General features: G+C 48.7%; 1 protein-coding gene across 1 annotated transcript; it reads left to right on the top strand.

Annotated features, from left to right (window-relative positions):
- Window positions 1–830: 830 nt before the first annotated feature.
- Window positions 831–3,549, top strand: LOC105037636 (subtilisin-like protease). The gene has a single exon (XM_010913276.4). The coding sequence runs from the start codon at window positions 1,074–1,076 to the stop codon at window positions 3,348–3,350; it is 2,277 nt and encodes a 758-aa protein (XP_010911578.4). The 5' UTR covers window positions 831–1,073; the 3' UTR covers window positions 3,351–3,549.
- Window positions 3,550–15,821: the final 12,272 nt, after the last annotated feature.

The following is a 15,821-nucleotide window of genomic DNA, read 5'->3' as shown; positions in this document are numbered from 1 at the left end:
TACAATGCACATATAGATGTCTATAATTTATATAGACACCTACATGCAGAGGAGGCCGCTGCTGGTGGGTCAGCGGATGCAAGCATCTCGTCTAGGATTATGTAGCGCCTACATGTAAATTATAGAAGTCTACAATTCACATATAAGCATTTACAATTGTCTATAATTCACATATAGGCGCCTATATGCTCCATGTAGGCGAGGCATGTGCATCTGCTCGGCCTGGCTGCGCCACCATCAGCCTCCGTCGGCCCATCGCATCTCGTGGACTGTGCCATCTATTTTGGACTTCTCTCGTGCGTATCTTCACCGTCTGAGCTCTATTTGGAATATTCTTAGCTCGTTGGACTCTGTTCATCATCCTGAATCTCGTTTTAGGCTTATTGTGAATCGAATCGCTAGGATGAGAGAAGCGCAGAGCCGAGGGTCAGAGGGCTAGAGGATGAGGTGGTGCGGCGGGTGCCCGGGGGAAGGGGGACCACAAGTGGGTATGAGGTTGGGGGGATGGCGTAGAGGAGCGGTGGAACTGCAGGTGGCACCGGAAGGGGTGGGTGCGGGGTGGCCGCAGAAAGAGAAAGGCGGAGGATCCGAGGGGGGAATCGGAGGAGATGGGTGCGGGGCAGCCGCGTCTCTCCGTCGCATTATTTTTTTTTTATGGTTCATAAAGGCACTTTCATGATTCATGAAGGTACTTTTAGCACTGTAATATAATGGAAAGAGGGGGGGGGGTGGCATCGTGTCACAATCAATACATATTTTTTCCATCACATCTCTCTTTTTTTTTAAAAAAAATAATGTCAGATGAGCTAACAGGCAAGAAAAATTCTCTATTTACTTTTTAGGAGAATCTTAGAGATATAGGCCGATGCAATAGTTGGGGTGTCGACCGGATATAGGATGGGATCCGATCGACCGAAGACCAGTCTCTCTCTCTATGTGTGTGTGTATATATATATCTCATCGAACTGCATAGATGATAACAAACAGAACTCATAATTAAGCTTCTTATCTCTCATAGTCTTCCTAGTTCCAACGATTGCTAGCTTTCGGTTCAGAGCTACCATCACCTCCTGATGTCAAACATGGTCATCCCTTTCTTTCTATCCATTCTCTTCCTCTCTCATCTCGCGCCCATGGCCATCAGCCAGGAGACCAACTCCAGCACCCTGAAGACATATATAGTTCACGTTCATCGGGCACCCGGCGCTGCAGTGTTCGCCTCCTCTGACGAACGGGAGAAGTGGTACAGGTCTTTCCTGCCCACCGGAATAACAAGCTCAGGCGAACCACCTCGAATGATTTATTCATACAAAAACGTCATCAGTGGCTTTGCCGCTCGATTGACAGATAGAGAGCTGGCAGAAATGAAGAAGAAACCCGGCTTCGCACATGCGTACCACGATCGGATCCTTCCTCTGCAAACAACCCACTCCCCTGAGTTCTTGGGTCTCAGCCGTGGCACGCCGGGGTTCTGGAATGACTCCAACTACGGCAAAGGCGTCATAATTGGAGTCCTGGACAGCGGAATCTCGCCTAACCACCCCTCCTTTGGTGACGAGGGGATGCCCCCTCCGCCATCCAGATGGAAGGGTGCTTGCGAGTTCAATGCCTCAGACTGCAACAACAAGCTCATCGGCGCAAGGAACTTCGTCCGAGGTGCCTTGGCCATGGATGCTGCACCCAGAAGAGTGACGCTGCAAGGACCCTACGATTATGATGGACATGGCACGCACACGGCTAGCACGGCGGCCGGCATGTTCGTCGATAACGCCAACATCAATGGTCTAGCTAATGGCACAGCTTCTGGCGTGGCACCTCTAGCTTACCTTGCCATCTATAAGGTATGTGCTTTAGATGCTTGCTTGGCTTCTGACATGTTAGCAGGGATGGATGCTGCCGTCGATGATGGAGTCGACGTGCTATCCATATCCCTTGTTGCATCCTCCGCTCCTTTTTACAACGACAGCATCGCAATCGGCGCAATGGGGGCGATCCAGAAGGGAATCTTTGTCAGTTGCGCCGCAGGAAATTCAGGACCGGGCTCCGCTACGCTATCTAATGAGGCACCATGGATTCTGACGGTCGGCGCCAGCACCATGGATCGCTTACTTAGAACAACGGTGACACTTGGGAGCGGAGTGGAGCTCGATGGCGAATCTGCTTACCAGCCAAGTAGCTTCCGCTCCTCCCAGCTGCCTTTGGTCTACCCCGGAGCGAGCGGTACTAGTGCGGCTTTCTGCTCTAATGGCTCGCTGGATGGGATCGACGTCCAGGGGAAGATCGTGCTATGTGATGAAGGCAATGTGGATAGGGTGTCCAAGGGCGAAACTGTGAGGAGCGCCGGAGGGCTGGGCATGATCCTCGCGAATCTAAGGGAAGAAGGGGTCACCACCTTTGCTGATGCTAATGTACTACCGGCGTCGCATGTGAGCTACTCCGATGGCCTGACGATCAAACAGTACATCAATTCAGTATCGGCTCCCACGGCGTCGATCACCTTCAAAGGCACATTGATGAAAACAAAGCCGGCCCCGGCTCTCGCTTACTTCTCCTCGAGAGGGCCGAGTAAGGCCGACCGGAACATCTTGAAGCCCGACATCGTCGGTCCCGGGATGAATATTTTAGCTGCATGGCCCTTCGAAGTCGGACCTTCCGACACCGCCACCAGATATAACATGATATCCGGCACCTCCATGGCCACCCCACACCTCAGTGGAATTGCAGCTCTGCTCAAAAGCTCACATCCAGACTGGTCCACGGCAGCAATCAAGTCTGCGATCATGACGACGGCCGAGTTGACGGCCAATGATGGCAATCCGATCACCGACGAGACAGGGACTACGGCGGACTTCTTCGGCATCGGTGCTGGCCATGTCAACGTATCGAGGGCCAATAATCCGGGCCTCATATATGATATCAATCCTGATGTCTACATAGCTTACCTTTGCGGTCTGTCATACACTGATATGCAAGTGAGCGTGGTTGCTCGCCATTCGATCAAGTGTTCCGATGTCGGGAGCATCGCCGGCAAAGATTTGAACTATCCTTCCTTCATGGTGTTCTTGAACGCCGGCAATGGCTATACGGTGGAGGTCACTCGGACGGTGACCAATGTGGGAGCGCCGATCTCAACCTACGACGTAGATAGCACAGCTATTTCAGATCAGGTGAAGGTGGAAGTCAGACCCACGAGGCTCTCGTTTACCAAGGCCCATGAGATTCTTCTCTACAACGTTACTTTCAGCAGCAGCGGTAGCAACGGAGGAGTTAATTACCAGGGATACTTGAGGTGGGTTTCATCTGATGGCGGCATAACTGTTAGAAGTCAGATGATGGTATCCATTAATTAGTGATATCTCTGTGGGTTTTTTTTTATTTTTTTTATTTTTTTATCTATATATCTATATCTAATCTAATATTAAAAATATATATATTAAATAAAGATTTCTGTATTGACAAAGTCTCCATTTGATATGTGGAGATAGATCTATCAATAGATTGGGTTCGGGTCGGAACTTAGATATCCAGATCTGGATCCGATTTTAGTTACTGGTACTGGATCCGAACCCGAATATCCGACAGGTCTAGCCTTAAAGTACCGGACCCGGATCCTAATGGATCTCGGATTTCCGGATCCGATTTCGGGACTCAAAACTCATATTCAAAGTTTCATAAAAAATACCTAGAAATTATATAATGATTTAAAAAATACCTAAAAATTATACAATCATATGATCATGCAAATAAAAATATAAAATTTACTCAAATTCAACAAGTAAAAATCCAACTACAATATCCAAAAACATAACAACATACAATTATAATAACAACTTACAATTTTAATAACAACATACAATGATAAAGTACTCGATATATTGTCTAAATTTTGATAACAACATCACATTGTTGATTGTTCCATCCCAATTTGTTCCAACATTCCTCACAAGTTGCGACTCCAAATCAACTTCCACCATGCCATGGGATAATAATGAAGACCTAATCAAAAGAAATATAAAACATTACTTATTAAATATAAAAAAAACTAATAAATAAATTTTTTTGTTAATAAAACAACATAATCAAAAAGCTTACTTGTTAATCCTCCACCATGAAAAAACTACACTGTCTTGATGTCGGGTCCGACGAGCAACGGATATGGAGATGAAGTCGGCACTGCAGTTGGAAAGCAGAGTCGGCCGTCGGCGCTGTGGGATCGGAGCAATAGAGCGGGAGAGATGGAGAGGAGAGGAGGGATGGTCGGCGACATCGGAGGGACAGCGAGAGACTGAGAGATAGAGAGAGGGAGAGAGGGAGACTGAAAGATAGAGAGAGGGAGAGAGATTGAGATCCTAAAACACTAAACCCCTTACCCCCATCGGCTGATGTGGGTCCGGGTCCAGCCACTGGCGCGGTGGAGATGGAGAAGCAGCGCGTCCAGAGATGGAGAGGCCAGAGGAGCGCGAGAGGAGCCGAGGAGGGGAGGGAGAGGCCGGAGGAGGGGAGGGAGAGGTCGGAGGAGCGCAACTGAGCGAGAGGAGTGGAGGAGGGGAGGGAGAGGCTGGAGGAGTGACTGCACCAGAGGCCGGAGGAGGGGAGGTAGAGGCCGGAGGAGCGACTGCGCGAGAGGTCGGAGGAAGGGAGGGAGAGGCCAGAGGAGGGGAGGGAGAGCGCGAGAGGCTGGAGGAGGGGAGGGAGAGGCCGGAGGAGGGACTGCGCGAGAGGCCGGAGGAGGGGAGGGAGAGGCTGGAGTGGAGGCACCGTCTGGACGGGATATCGAGAGACAGATAGAGAGAGAGAGAGGGAGAGAGATTGAGAGGGACGGGTGGCCGATGAGTTTAATTGGTAAGGGGTTTACCTAGGGTTTCAAAAGTTTTAAAAATCCTAAACCGTTTGATCTCTGATTTAATGGTTCAAAATAATTATATATATAATATTATATTTATATATATATATCGAGTCTCTGATCTATTGGGTCTGGATATTAAATATCCAGACCCTATTCGTTTATATAATAGTTAATCGGGTTCGGATCCGGATCGGGATAAATGGGTCCAGTACTAGTACCAGACCCAGATCCATCGGGTAAATACCCACGGATCTCGGGTTTGGATCCGACCCGTTGACAACTCTACGTGGAGACTACCGCTCTGAAACAATGCTGCGTGAGATAGCTTAAAAGCGTGTCAATCATTCCATATGTTGGGACCGCATCAAAACCCTCAAGTAGTGTTTGGATATCTAACTTTTATTTCTGGAATAGAAATAAGGATTCTCGAAAATTATTCATCCTTGTTATTCCAGATTTTTGTTTGGTTGGAAATCTGATATTCCACCTTTATTTCAATACAATTGATGCAGTGTTGGAATTATTCTAATTAATGTTCAATATGATCTAAAATTATCAATTCCATAGTCCACCATGAAATTGATATTCTGGAATTAGGAAGGATTGACCGGAATTGCTAAACTAAGATAGCCCATCACCATTTTTTCATCTGTTTGGAGGAATAAGGTAGAATAAGCTTTTATTCCATCCAAAATTATCCAATCAAACACTACCTCAATCAATAATATGCCATGTTACCCCTTGTGTTTCACTAATTCTTGATTGCACACTATCCACTGTGCTCCAATCACCTACCTTCTCTACTCCTATGGGTTCCTTCCCACTCCACACGACAATGGGGCTAGGGAAGACCCACTTTTTTGAATGAGAAACATTAAATGATCGGTATTAATAATATTTGTTTTGTATCCAAACTAAATGTGCAATCGAGTCGAGTCTAGTCGAGTGGTTGAAAACTCGAGCTCAACTTGATTCAAAATATTTAAATTCAAAATTGAGTTCGAAATTAATCGAACCTTAATATCCCAAGCTCGAACTCGACTCGATAAAATATAGATAAAATTTGAGATCGACTTGAATATCAACCGAGCCATATTTGAGCTCGAGTCAAATTCGAAATCGAACTTTAACCTACTAATAATATATATTAATATATATATTATAAATAAAAATAATATTATTAAATATATATATAAATTTGAGTAGGCTCATAAGCTGTTGAGCCGAATATACTGCTACTCGAACTCGAGTCGAAAAGCTGCTCGAGCTCGATAATAATCGAGTCGAGTCAAGCTCCGATTCGAGTCGAGCTCGAGTAACTCACAAGCAATTCAGCTCATTTGCACTCCTAACCCAAACAATCTCTTTCTCTCTCCATCGTGAATGAAAACAACATCACATCATATATAATTCTAATTTAAGTAATAAAAATAAAAAATAGTGATAAAAAATAAATTCATTTGATAGAGGTAGCCCATCTATCGAAAGATCTTGTTTAACTCGACCATATAATTTCCAACTTCAACTATTCCTTTAACATATTTTTTTTTCAAAAATTTGATACATCATTCCAGTTAGCATTTCCAATTCTATTATTCTACGAGCTTTGATGGCAACCATACCACTTTTATTGGAAGACATGATAATTGATTAAATAGAATCGGACTGCATGCTATTACGGATTATATTTTCATCACATATATAGATAATTTTTTTTAAAAAATAAATATTTATTTAGAATTTTATTTAAAAAATAATTATTTAAAAATTTAATTCTATATATAGTCCAAGTCAATATCTTGATGACGGACATGTAGAGACTATGCCATTTTGGGAAAATGCCATATGAGATCGCTTCAAGCACGACGGACACCCATGCATTTGGATCGCGTCAAATCCCATGATGGATAACATGGCATGCTGCCCCTTGCGTCTCACCAATTCCCAATTGCGCGCTATCCACCATGCTTCAATCACCGACCCCTCCCTATCTCCACGGGTTCCTTCCCACTACGCACGTCAATGGGGCTAGGTACGTCCACATTTTTTGAATGAGAAATAGTAAGCGTTTTGTACCCGAACTGTCTCTTTCTCTCTCCATCGTGAGTGAGAACAACATCGCATCATATATAATTCTAATTTAAATAATATAAATAAAAAATAGTGATAAAAGATAAATTCATTTGATAGAGACGCTTCATCTATTTGAAGATCTTGATCAACTCCGCCATACAATTTCCAACTCCAAGCTCCAACCATCCTTTCAACATGTTCTTTTATTTCTAAAATTTAAGGCATCGTTCTAGCAATTCTAATTCCAATTTTTCTATGAGCTGTGATGGCAGTCATATCTTTTTTTATTAAAAATTATGATAATTAATTAAATAGAATCGAACAGCATGCTATCTATATGAATTATATATATTTTCATCATATATATATATAAATAATTATTTTCAAAAATAAATATTTATTTAAAGTTTTATTTATAAAATAATTATTCTAAAATTTAATCTATATATAGTCCAAATCAATATTTTGGTGATGAATGTTCCAGCATTGATAAAGTCTTCATTTAACAAATGAAGACCGCGTCGTTTAGGAAAAATGCCGTATGAGATCGCTTAAAAGTGCGTCGATTACCTCGTGCACTTGAACCGCATCAAATCCGTGAGTAACACGCCACGCTACCCCTTGTGTCTCACCAATTCGCCCAATTCCCTTGTGTCTCACCAATTCCCGACTGGGCGCTATGTACCATGCTCTAGTCACCTACGCTTCCCTACTCCCGCAGGTTCCTTCCCACTCCACACGTCAATGGAGCCAAGGAGGCCCACATTTTTTGAATGAGAAACATTAAAAGTTTTGTACCGAACAGTCTCTTTCTCTCTCTATTATGAATGAAAACAACATCACATCATATATAATTATAATTTAAGTAATATTGGGATATACCGACCGATCTCTTTCACGCCGACTCACCGTCGGGTCCATCCGACTCTACCGATCGACGACTGCCGACACCGTCCGACCGAAGGTATGTCGGTCGGACAGATCCTTTCCGTCCCCGACCGTCCGAACGATGGAGCCTGATCTCCGACTCTCGCAACGCGTCAGACTGACCATCGGAGGGTCCCTGGGTCTTCACCCAATATCCCACAACCAAATACCGACGCATGGCCGATCGGTTCCCTCGAACGCCGTATGATTGCTGAGGGCTGCCGTCCTGACAAAAGTATGCGGCACAGCCATCCTGGGACATTGTCCTGCAAAGGACATAGATTAATCCCAGCGATTTGACAACCCACAGCGACTTGACAGTCCGCGGCGACTCTGATAGCCTCCGGTGATTTGACAACTCCTCCAGTTGTCTGCACCATTAATGGCGGCACCACGCCGCGTCCTACTATAAAACGGAGAAGGCAATAGTGCTGCGGAGAGGTTCTTTTTTGAAATCCCTGGACTCTCTCTCTCCCTCTCTCGTTGAATTCTCTTAATTCTTTTCTACTGTTGCCTAGTCTCCTCTCTGACTTGACCGTCGGAGGGTCCTCACCGGAGGCATCTCGGGTCAGTGTGGACTTCTCTTGTAGGTGCTCGTTCCTGACGACCAGACGACGAGGGGATTGGCCGCAACAGATTTTGGCGTGCCAGGAAGGGGGGCGGCGTACTGGTCCAACCTCCACAGAACTTGGAAAAATTCTTTCGAAATGACAAGAACCAGGGCTCAACGATCGAGGGCCACCGGATCGGCGAAGCACTCTTCCCGTCAGGAAGAGACCTCTCCTCCACCCTCCATGGCGCAAATTACGGCGATTGTGCGGCAGATGACTGTGCTGACGGATGCAGTCAAGAGCCTTCAACAACAACCAATCCGGTTGCCGTAATCGCCGGCGGGGCGACCGGCGGCACACCCGATGCCCTCCAGGAGCAGCTACCGACGCCCGCGTCGGTCTCCGTCTCCTCCTCGGGAACAGCTGTCACAGTACTCCCATCGAGAGGAGGAGAGGCGGCCACGGCATGATACCCATCGGTCCCGACGACCGTCTCCTTCCCAGCTGGAACGAGCGAGGAAGGAGAAGCGGCCGCGAACACCGTCTGCCTCCCTCTCGGATTCATCGGGGGACTTCACCCCCGGGGTCTCCCAGCACCGACGGGTTGACGACTACGAATGCAGGTTTGAAGAAATTGACCATCATCTCGCCCAGCTTCAGGTGGACGGACAGAAGTCTTCGAACGATGTCGACTTCCAGACCGTCCAACCTCTCTCCCGACTCATTCTCGATGAGCCGATCCCTAGTCGGTTCAAGATGCCTCATGTGGAGCCCTATGACGGCTCCACTGACCCAGTTGACCATCTGGAGAGCTACAAGGCTCTCATGACGATCCAAGGGGCAACCGATGCCCTTCTCTACATCGGCTTCCCCGCCACACTTCGCAAGGCCGCCAGGGCCTGGTACTCCGGCCTCTCTTAAGAAGCATCCACTCATTCGGTCAGCTCGAACATGCTTTCGTGGCCCATTTCAGCACCAGTCGGAAGCCCCCACGAACCTCGGACAGCCTTTTTTCCCTCAAGCAGGGAGAAAACGAGATGCTCCGACACTTCGTGATGCGATTCAACACGGCCACGCTCGAGGTTCGGGACCTCAACGAAGACATGGCTATCTCAGCCATAAAGAAGGGGCTAAGGGGGTCTCGATTTACATACTCCTTGGACAAGACCCTCTCCCGAACATACGCCGAACTGCTGGAGTGCGCGTACAAATACATGCGCGCAGACGAAGGAGCTTCCGACTGGCGTCTGACTGAGGTCAAGAGCCCGAACGAGAAGCGAAGGAAAGGTCGGGCCCCTGCTGAGCCTAGCAAGCCCCCGACCGACAAACAGGCCTCACCCCAGTGACGGAGCCCGAGATCGCCTCGACGGCGAAGTCCGAGGCTGATGCATCCCAGGTATGACTCCTACACTCCTCTCTACTCCTCGTGCGCAGATTTTGATGGAGATCGAAGGGGAAGAATATTTGCGATGGCCTCCGCTTTTGAAGGCAAAGGGCCTCGATCGATGGAAGTACTGTCGATTTCATCGAGGCCACGGCCACAACATCGAGCAGTGCATCGAGCTCAAGGATAAAATTGAGGCCCTCATACGCCGGAGGTATCTCAAAAAATTTTGAAGGAAACTGCCGACTCGACCCATCCCCGACCGACGACCCCAACCGACTGAGGAGGCAGCGAACAATCAGCCCACGGTCGGGGTCATCAATATGATCTCCAAACAACTGGATCCGGGGATGACTACTGGAGGGGAGTCGACGAAGAAGCTATGCCAAGACGATGTAATTACTTTTACAGATGAGGATGCTCAGAGAATCCAAACTCCCCATGACGATGCTGTTGTTGTCTCAGCAACAATAGCAAATTATGATGTAAGAAGGATCTTTGTTGATAATGAAAGTTCGACTAATATTTTGTTTTACTCGACCTTCTTCCGAATGCGACTGTCGGCTGATCGGCTCGAAAGAGTCTCCACGCCCCTGGTAGGTTTCGTCGGAGAAGCCATCACGGTAGAAGGAGAAGTTACTCTTCCTGTGATGGCTAGAACCGAACCACGACAAAGCACCGTCCACCTAATCTTTGCAGTCGTCTGAGTACCTTCGGCCTACAATACCATACTTGGAAGATCTGGGCTGAACGCCCTCAAAGCTATAGTCTCGACTTACCACCTGCTGGTTCGGTTCCCGACCAAAAATGAAGTCGGAGAGATGCGCGGGGATCAACAGCTCACTCGACGATGCTTCCAAATCTCTGCTCGAAGTAACAAAGTGAAGGACTCCCTGACGACCGACAAGTTGGACCAACGGGGAGAGGAAGAACGAGGCGAACCGACCGATCAGCTAGTTTCCATCTCGATAGCAGAGAATCCCGAATGAGTGGTCTGGGTCGGATCCCAATTATCTGACCCTGAGCGACAGCAGCTAGCAGAGCTGTTGAAGGTCAATACTGACGTATTCGCTTGGTCGGCAGCAGATATGTCCGACATCCTCCCGAAGACGATGACTCACCGACTCAACATCAACCCTGGAATGAGGTCGGTGAGGCAGAAGAAGTGGTCTTTCGCTCCTGAAAGATAGAAGGCCATCGATGAGTAAGTGGACAAGCTACTTGAGGCGGGTTTCATCAGAGAAACCACGTACCCCGACTGGCTCGCCAATGTTGTCATGGTGAAAAAAGCCAACGGGAGGTGGAGGATCTGCATTGACTATACCGACCTAAATTGTGCCTGCCCGAAGGACAGCTTTCCACTTCCAAAAATCGATCAGCTGGTAGACGCGACGTCCGGGCATCGACTGCTCAGCTTCATGGATGCCTTTGTCGGATACAATCAGATCCGGATGGCACCCGAAGACAAGGAGCACACAGCCTTTGTGACCACCAAGGGCCTTTACTGCTACAGGGTAATGCCCTTCGGACTGAAGAATGTCGGGGTCACCTATCAGCGACTCGTCAATAAGATCTTCAAAGATCAAATCGGACGCAACATGGAGGTGTACATGGACGACATGCTGGTAAAAAGTATGCAGGCCTCAGATCATGTCCAAGACCTCGAAGAAACTTTTTGCACTCTTCGACAACATCGGATGAGGTTAAATCCGACTAAGTGCACCTTCGGGGTGACTTCGGGAAAGTTTCTCGGATTCCTCATTTTTCAATGAGGAATTGAGGCTAACCCTGAGAAGATAAAGGCAATCATCGACATGCGGCACCCGGGCACCAAAAAAGAGATACAGCAGCTTAATGGAAGGATCATTGCGCTCAGTCGATTCATCTCTCGATCGGCAGAGAGATGCCTCCCATTCTTTAAGACCCTGAGACAGGTGAAGGACTTCTCTTGGCCAGACGAGTGCCGGCAGGCCTTCGAGGACCTGAAGAGGTACCTGACCTCCCCGCCACTGCTTGTAAAGTCAAAAGTCGAAGAAATGCTGTACCTCTATTTGGCAACCTCCCCAGAGGTGGTTAGCTCGGTGCTCGTCCGGGAGAACGAGAGCCGAATTCACCAACCCATATACTACACCAGCAAAGTACTCTACGAAGCTGAAGCTCGATACTCAACGATGGAGAAAATGATATTCGTCTTGATCGTGTCTGCACAACAACTCCGTCCATATTTCCAAGCGTACGCTATCGTGGTCCTCATCGACCAGCCCCTGAGGGCGATATTACGTTGCCCCGACACATCAGGATGACTGGCGAAATGGGCAATGAAGCTAAGTGAGTTCGACATTCAGTACCGACCACGACCTGCCTTGAAAGCCCAGGTCTTGGCTAACTTTATTGCGGAGTGCCTGACAACCGACCAAGGATCGAAAGGTGGGAGCCCCGAAGAAGTTGCAATCTCCAAACCTGACCCCGGGTCTACCTGGGTGTTGCACATCGACGGAGCTTCCAACGCTCGAGGGAGTGGGGCCGGATTCCTGCTCACCAACTCAGAGGGAGTGGTTACCGAGTATGCCCTTCGGTTCGACTTCAAAGCCTCCAATAATCAAGCCGAGTATGAAGCACTCCTCACTGGCTTGAGAGTAGTGAAAGAGCTCGGAATCGACAGCCTCAGAGTCTTCTCCGACTCCCAACTGATCGTGGGGCAAGTTAAAGGCGACTTTGAGGTACGAGATCTGATCATGGCAAAATATCTCCAGAAGGTGAGAGATCTCGTGACACACCTCAAGTATTTTGAGATCTCCCACATTCTCAGGTCGGAGAATGCTTGGGCCGACGTACTCTCCAGGCTTGCGACATCAGCCTACGATGCCTTGGGTCGGACATTGGTGGAGAGTCTTAAGCAGCCGAGCATCGACAGGGCCGAGGAGGTGCTGCAACTGGCGGCCGAACCAAGCTAGATGGATCTGATCGTTCGATATCTGACCGACGGAACCAGCTCTGAAGACCCCACGGAAGCCAAACGACTCCAATGGGTGGCCTCCTAATACGTGATAATGGATGGCCGACTCTACAAAAGGTCATTCTCCCTTCCCTTGCTCAGGTGCTTGGGACCGACTGACGCGGACTACGCACTCAGAGAAGTGCATGAAGGGATCTGCGAAAATCACTTGGGAGGCAAATCCTTGGCCTATAAAGTCCTACGGCAGGGTTATTACTGGCCCACCATGAGAAAGGATGCGGCCGAGTTGGTTCGGAGGTGTGAGCTGTGTCAGAGGTATGCTAACCTACAACATCGACCAGCCAACCAAATCACTCCTATTGTCGCCCCATGGCCCTTCGCCCAGTGGAGGATCGACATACTCGATCCTTTCCCTCCGATATCTGGCCAAAGGAAGTTCATAGTCGTCGCAATCGACTACTTCACTAAGTGGGTAGAAGCCGAACCTCTGGCACAGATCACCGAGCGGAAGATGGAAGACTTCATCCAGAAGTCTATTATCTTCAGGTTCGGGCTACCGCACACTATTATTACCGACAATGGGCGATAATTCGACAATCGAGACTTTCGGAAGTTCTACGTGAGATTTCATATCACGCACTGACTGACCTCAGTCGGGCACCCACAGTCCAACGATGAGGTCGAGGTGACCAACCGGACTATTCTGCATGGACTAAAGACCCGATTGAATGAAGCCAAAGGCCTCTGGGTCGAAGAATTGAATTCCATCCTATGGGTGTACCGAACGACACCCCGTGTCCCGACCGAAAAATCTTCTTTCAGCTTGACCTATGGGACGGAGGTGATGATCTCGCTCGAGATCGGCCTACCATCGACTAGAGTCGAGCAGTACCATGAGCCGGGCAACTCTGAGTGTCCGAGAGCCGACTTGGACCTCCTACCTGAGCTCCGGTACGAGGCTCAACTCCACATGGCTTCCTACCGACAGAGAGTGGCCCGATACTACAATGCTAAGGTTAAGTCGAAGCTTTTTAGACCCAAAGACCTGGTCCTAAGAAAGACAGAAGTTTTGAAGCCTCTAGACCAAGGAAAGTTGGCTCCAAACTAGAAAGGACCCTATAAGATAGCGGACACCTACGGGCCGGGAGCTTACCGACTGAAGACTCTAAAAAGAAGCGCCATTCCCCAAACTTGGAATGCCGACAATCTGAGGTTGTACTACCAGTAAACTCTGTGTGCCCTTGTTCGGAATACAAACTCAGCTTCAAAACTTCGGAGTCTAGAATCTCAGCCCTCCAACGGTGCGTCGGCGCTTGCTAGTAGTACGAACCTCAACGCCACGACTTGGGCCCAGCATTCCACTGGAATTTTGTGGACCAATCGCCGATGGCGCGTTGGACTCTTGCGACGATCGAAATATCTACGTTGGTGGAAGGCCGGCGATGGTGATGAAACCTCCTAAGTCTAAGCCACGCCCCTTCCACAGCCAGCACCCGAGCAAGGTGACTGGCTAACTTGCCGACTTGGCTCCGGCCAAGAAAGGCAAAAATCCAATGCGACCAATGTCACGTTCGCAACACACCGATCAGGTCATGATCGGTCAAAGAGTATTCGGCTTGCCACCGTTTATCGCACGTCACGACGCATATGCTCGACAGAGAATCGGACAATGGGTGACCAACTTGTCATCTACAAAATGCATCGGACATTGTTCAACTATTGGACCCTACAAGATGATCGGGTCAAAGAGCTACGCCCGAAGGACGGACGATGCCCGACTCGACGAACATGCCTGACTTAGGTCTGGGCAACGGGCGCTCGACTTAAGCCCTCGACCGTCGGGTCATACGACAGTTGGGAGGCCGATCTAAAATCAGAGCTTGCTCTGCCTTTACCATGGCACGTGCTATCGATTATTCTGGATAGTTATCCGGGATCCTACCGAACATCCTAGCTAGGTACGTCGGGCCTATGACTTATACGCCTAAGGGTGTTTCGACGAAACATGCAAGATACATCTCAGATACATAAAAAGAAAGAAGACTTGAAAGATTTTCAATTTCATTCAAATTTGAACTGAATTTACAAAATTGGACCGAAGCCCGATTACAAGTACATTAAACAAAAATAAAAATAAAGGATGCTCCGATTACTCGCCAGAGTCGGCTTCCTTCATCGGGATAAGTCCGGGGGCGATCGGTGTATCCACTTTAGCCGAGGTAGCATCGGGGGTCGGAGCCGCCTCGCCTTCGACAGCCTGGTCTATGTCGGCCTCCTCCACGGCAGTGCGATCTTCCAACGACGGGTCGGCCACCTCTCCTGCGGCTTGGCCCTCTGACTCTGGGGGAATGACGCTGCTGAGATAAAGCTCTAGATATAGACCTTGGACTGCACTTCGGGCGTCCTCGTACCCCACTCGGTACGAGAGGAAGCCGCTCTCCAAGAGCTCCTCCCGATATTCGTCGGAGCCGTAGAAGTCCTCCACGGCCCGACCTATGGCCTCTCTCGCCGACTCTGCCTCCGCCCTCACTATGTCTGCGTCGGCTTGAGCGGAGGATAAGTTCTCTTCGACCTTGGCAAGATTCCCCAAGCTTATTCAGAGCTTCTCGCATTCGGCTTTAAGTTCCCTGACAGAGTCATCCTGCTCGCGACGCAGCCGGCGAACAGTGCGGGACTTTCGCTTGGCATCCTCACGAGCCGACCGTAGCTCGATCCCCGAGGCGGCTAGAGCGCCGGTAAGGCGGGAGACCTCCTCAGTGAGGTGGGAGATCTCCTCTTCAAGTCGGGCCTCACGGTCGACCGACTGCTTTAGCTGGTCGACCATTACCACCTTATCGGCCTTGACGGCCATGGCCTTATCTTTCCAGACCGCCCGGAGATCGCCGAATCTCTGATATCTGGCCTCCAACTCGGACATATTGTAAATCAGCTACAAACAACAAGACCGACCGTCAGAAGACTGAACTTATAAAAAAAAAATGATGACAAAAATGAAAAGTAAAGGAGAAAGACTTACCCGGATCAGGGTCGGGTAGAAGGAGGAAAGCATGTCGGATACCCGCTGGTTCTTCATGACCTCATGAT

This window comes from Elaeis guineensis, chromosome 4, assembly GCF_000442705.2.
Source record: "Elaeis guineensis isolate ETL-2024a chromosome 4, EG11, whole genome shotgun sequence".
NCBI classification, from domain to species: domain Eukaryota; kingdom Viridiplantae; phylum Streptophyta; class Magnoliopsida; order Arecales; family Arecaceae; genus Elaeis; species Elaeis guineensis.
The sequence above is the reverse complement of the archived record's forward strand: the minus strand, read 5'-3'. Positions and strand labels throughout refer to the sequence as shown.

Coding starts and splice junctions, on each gene's coding strand:
- LOC105037636 (XM_010913276.4), top strand. CDS start 1,074: ATGTCAAACATGGTCATCCCTTTCTTTCTATCCATTCTCTTCCTCTCT.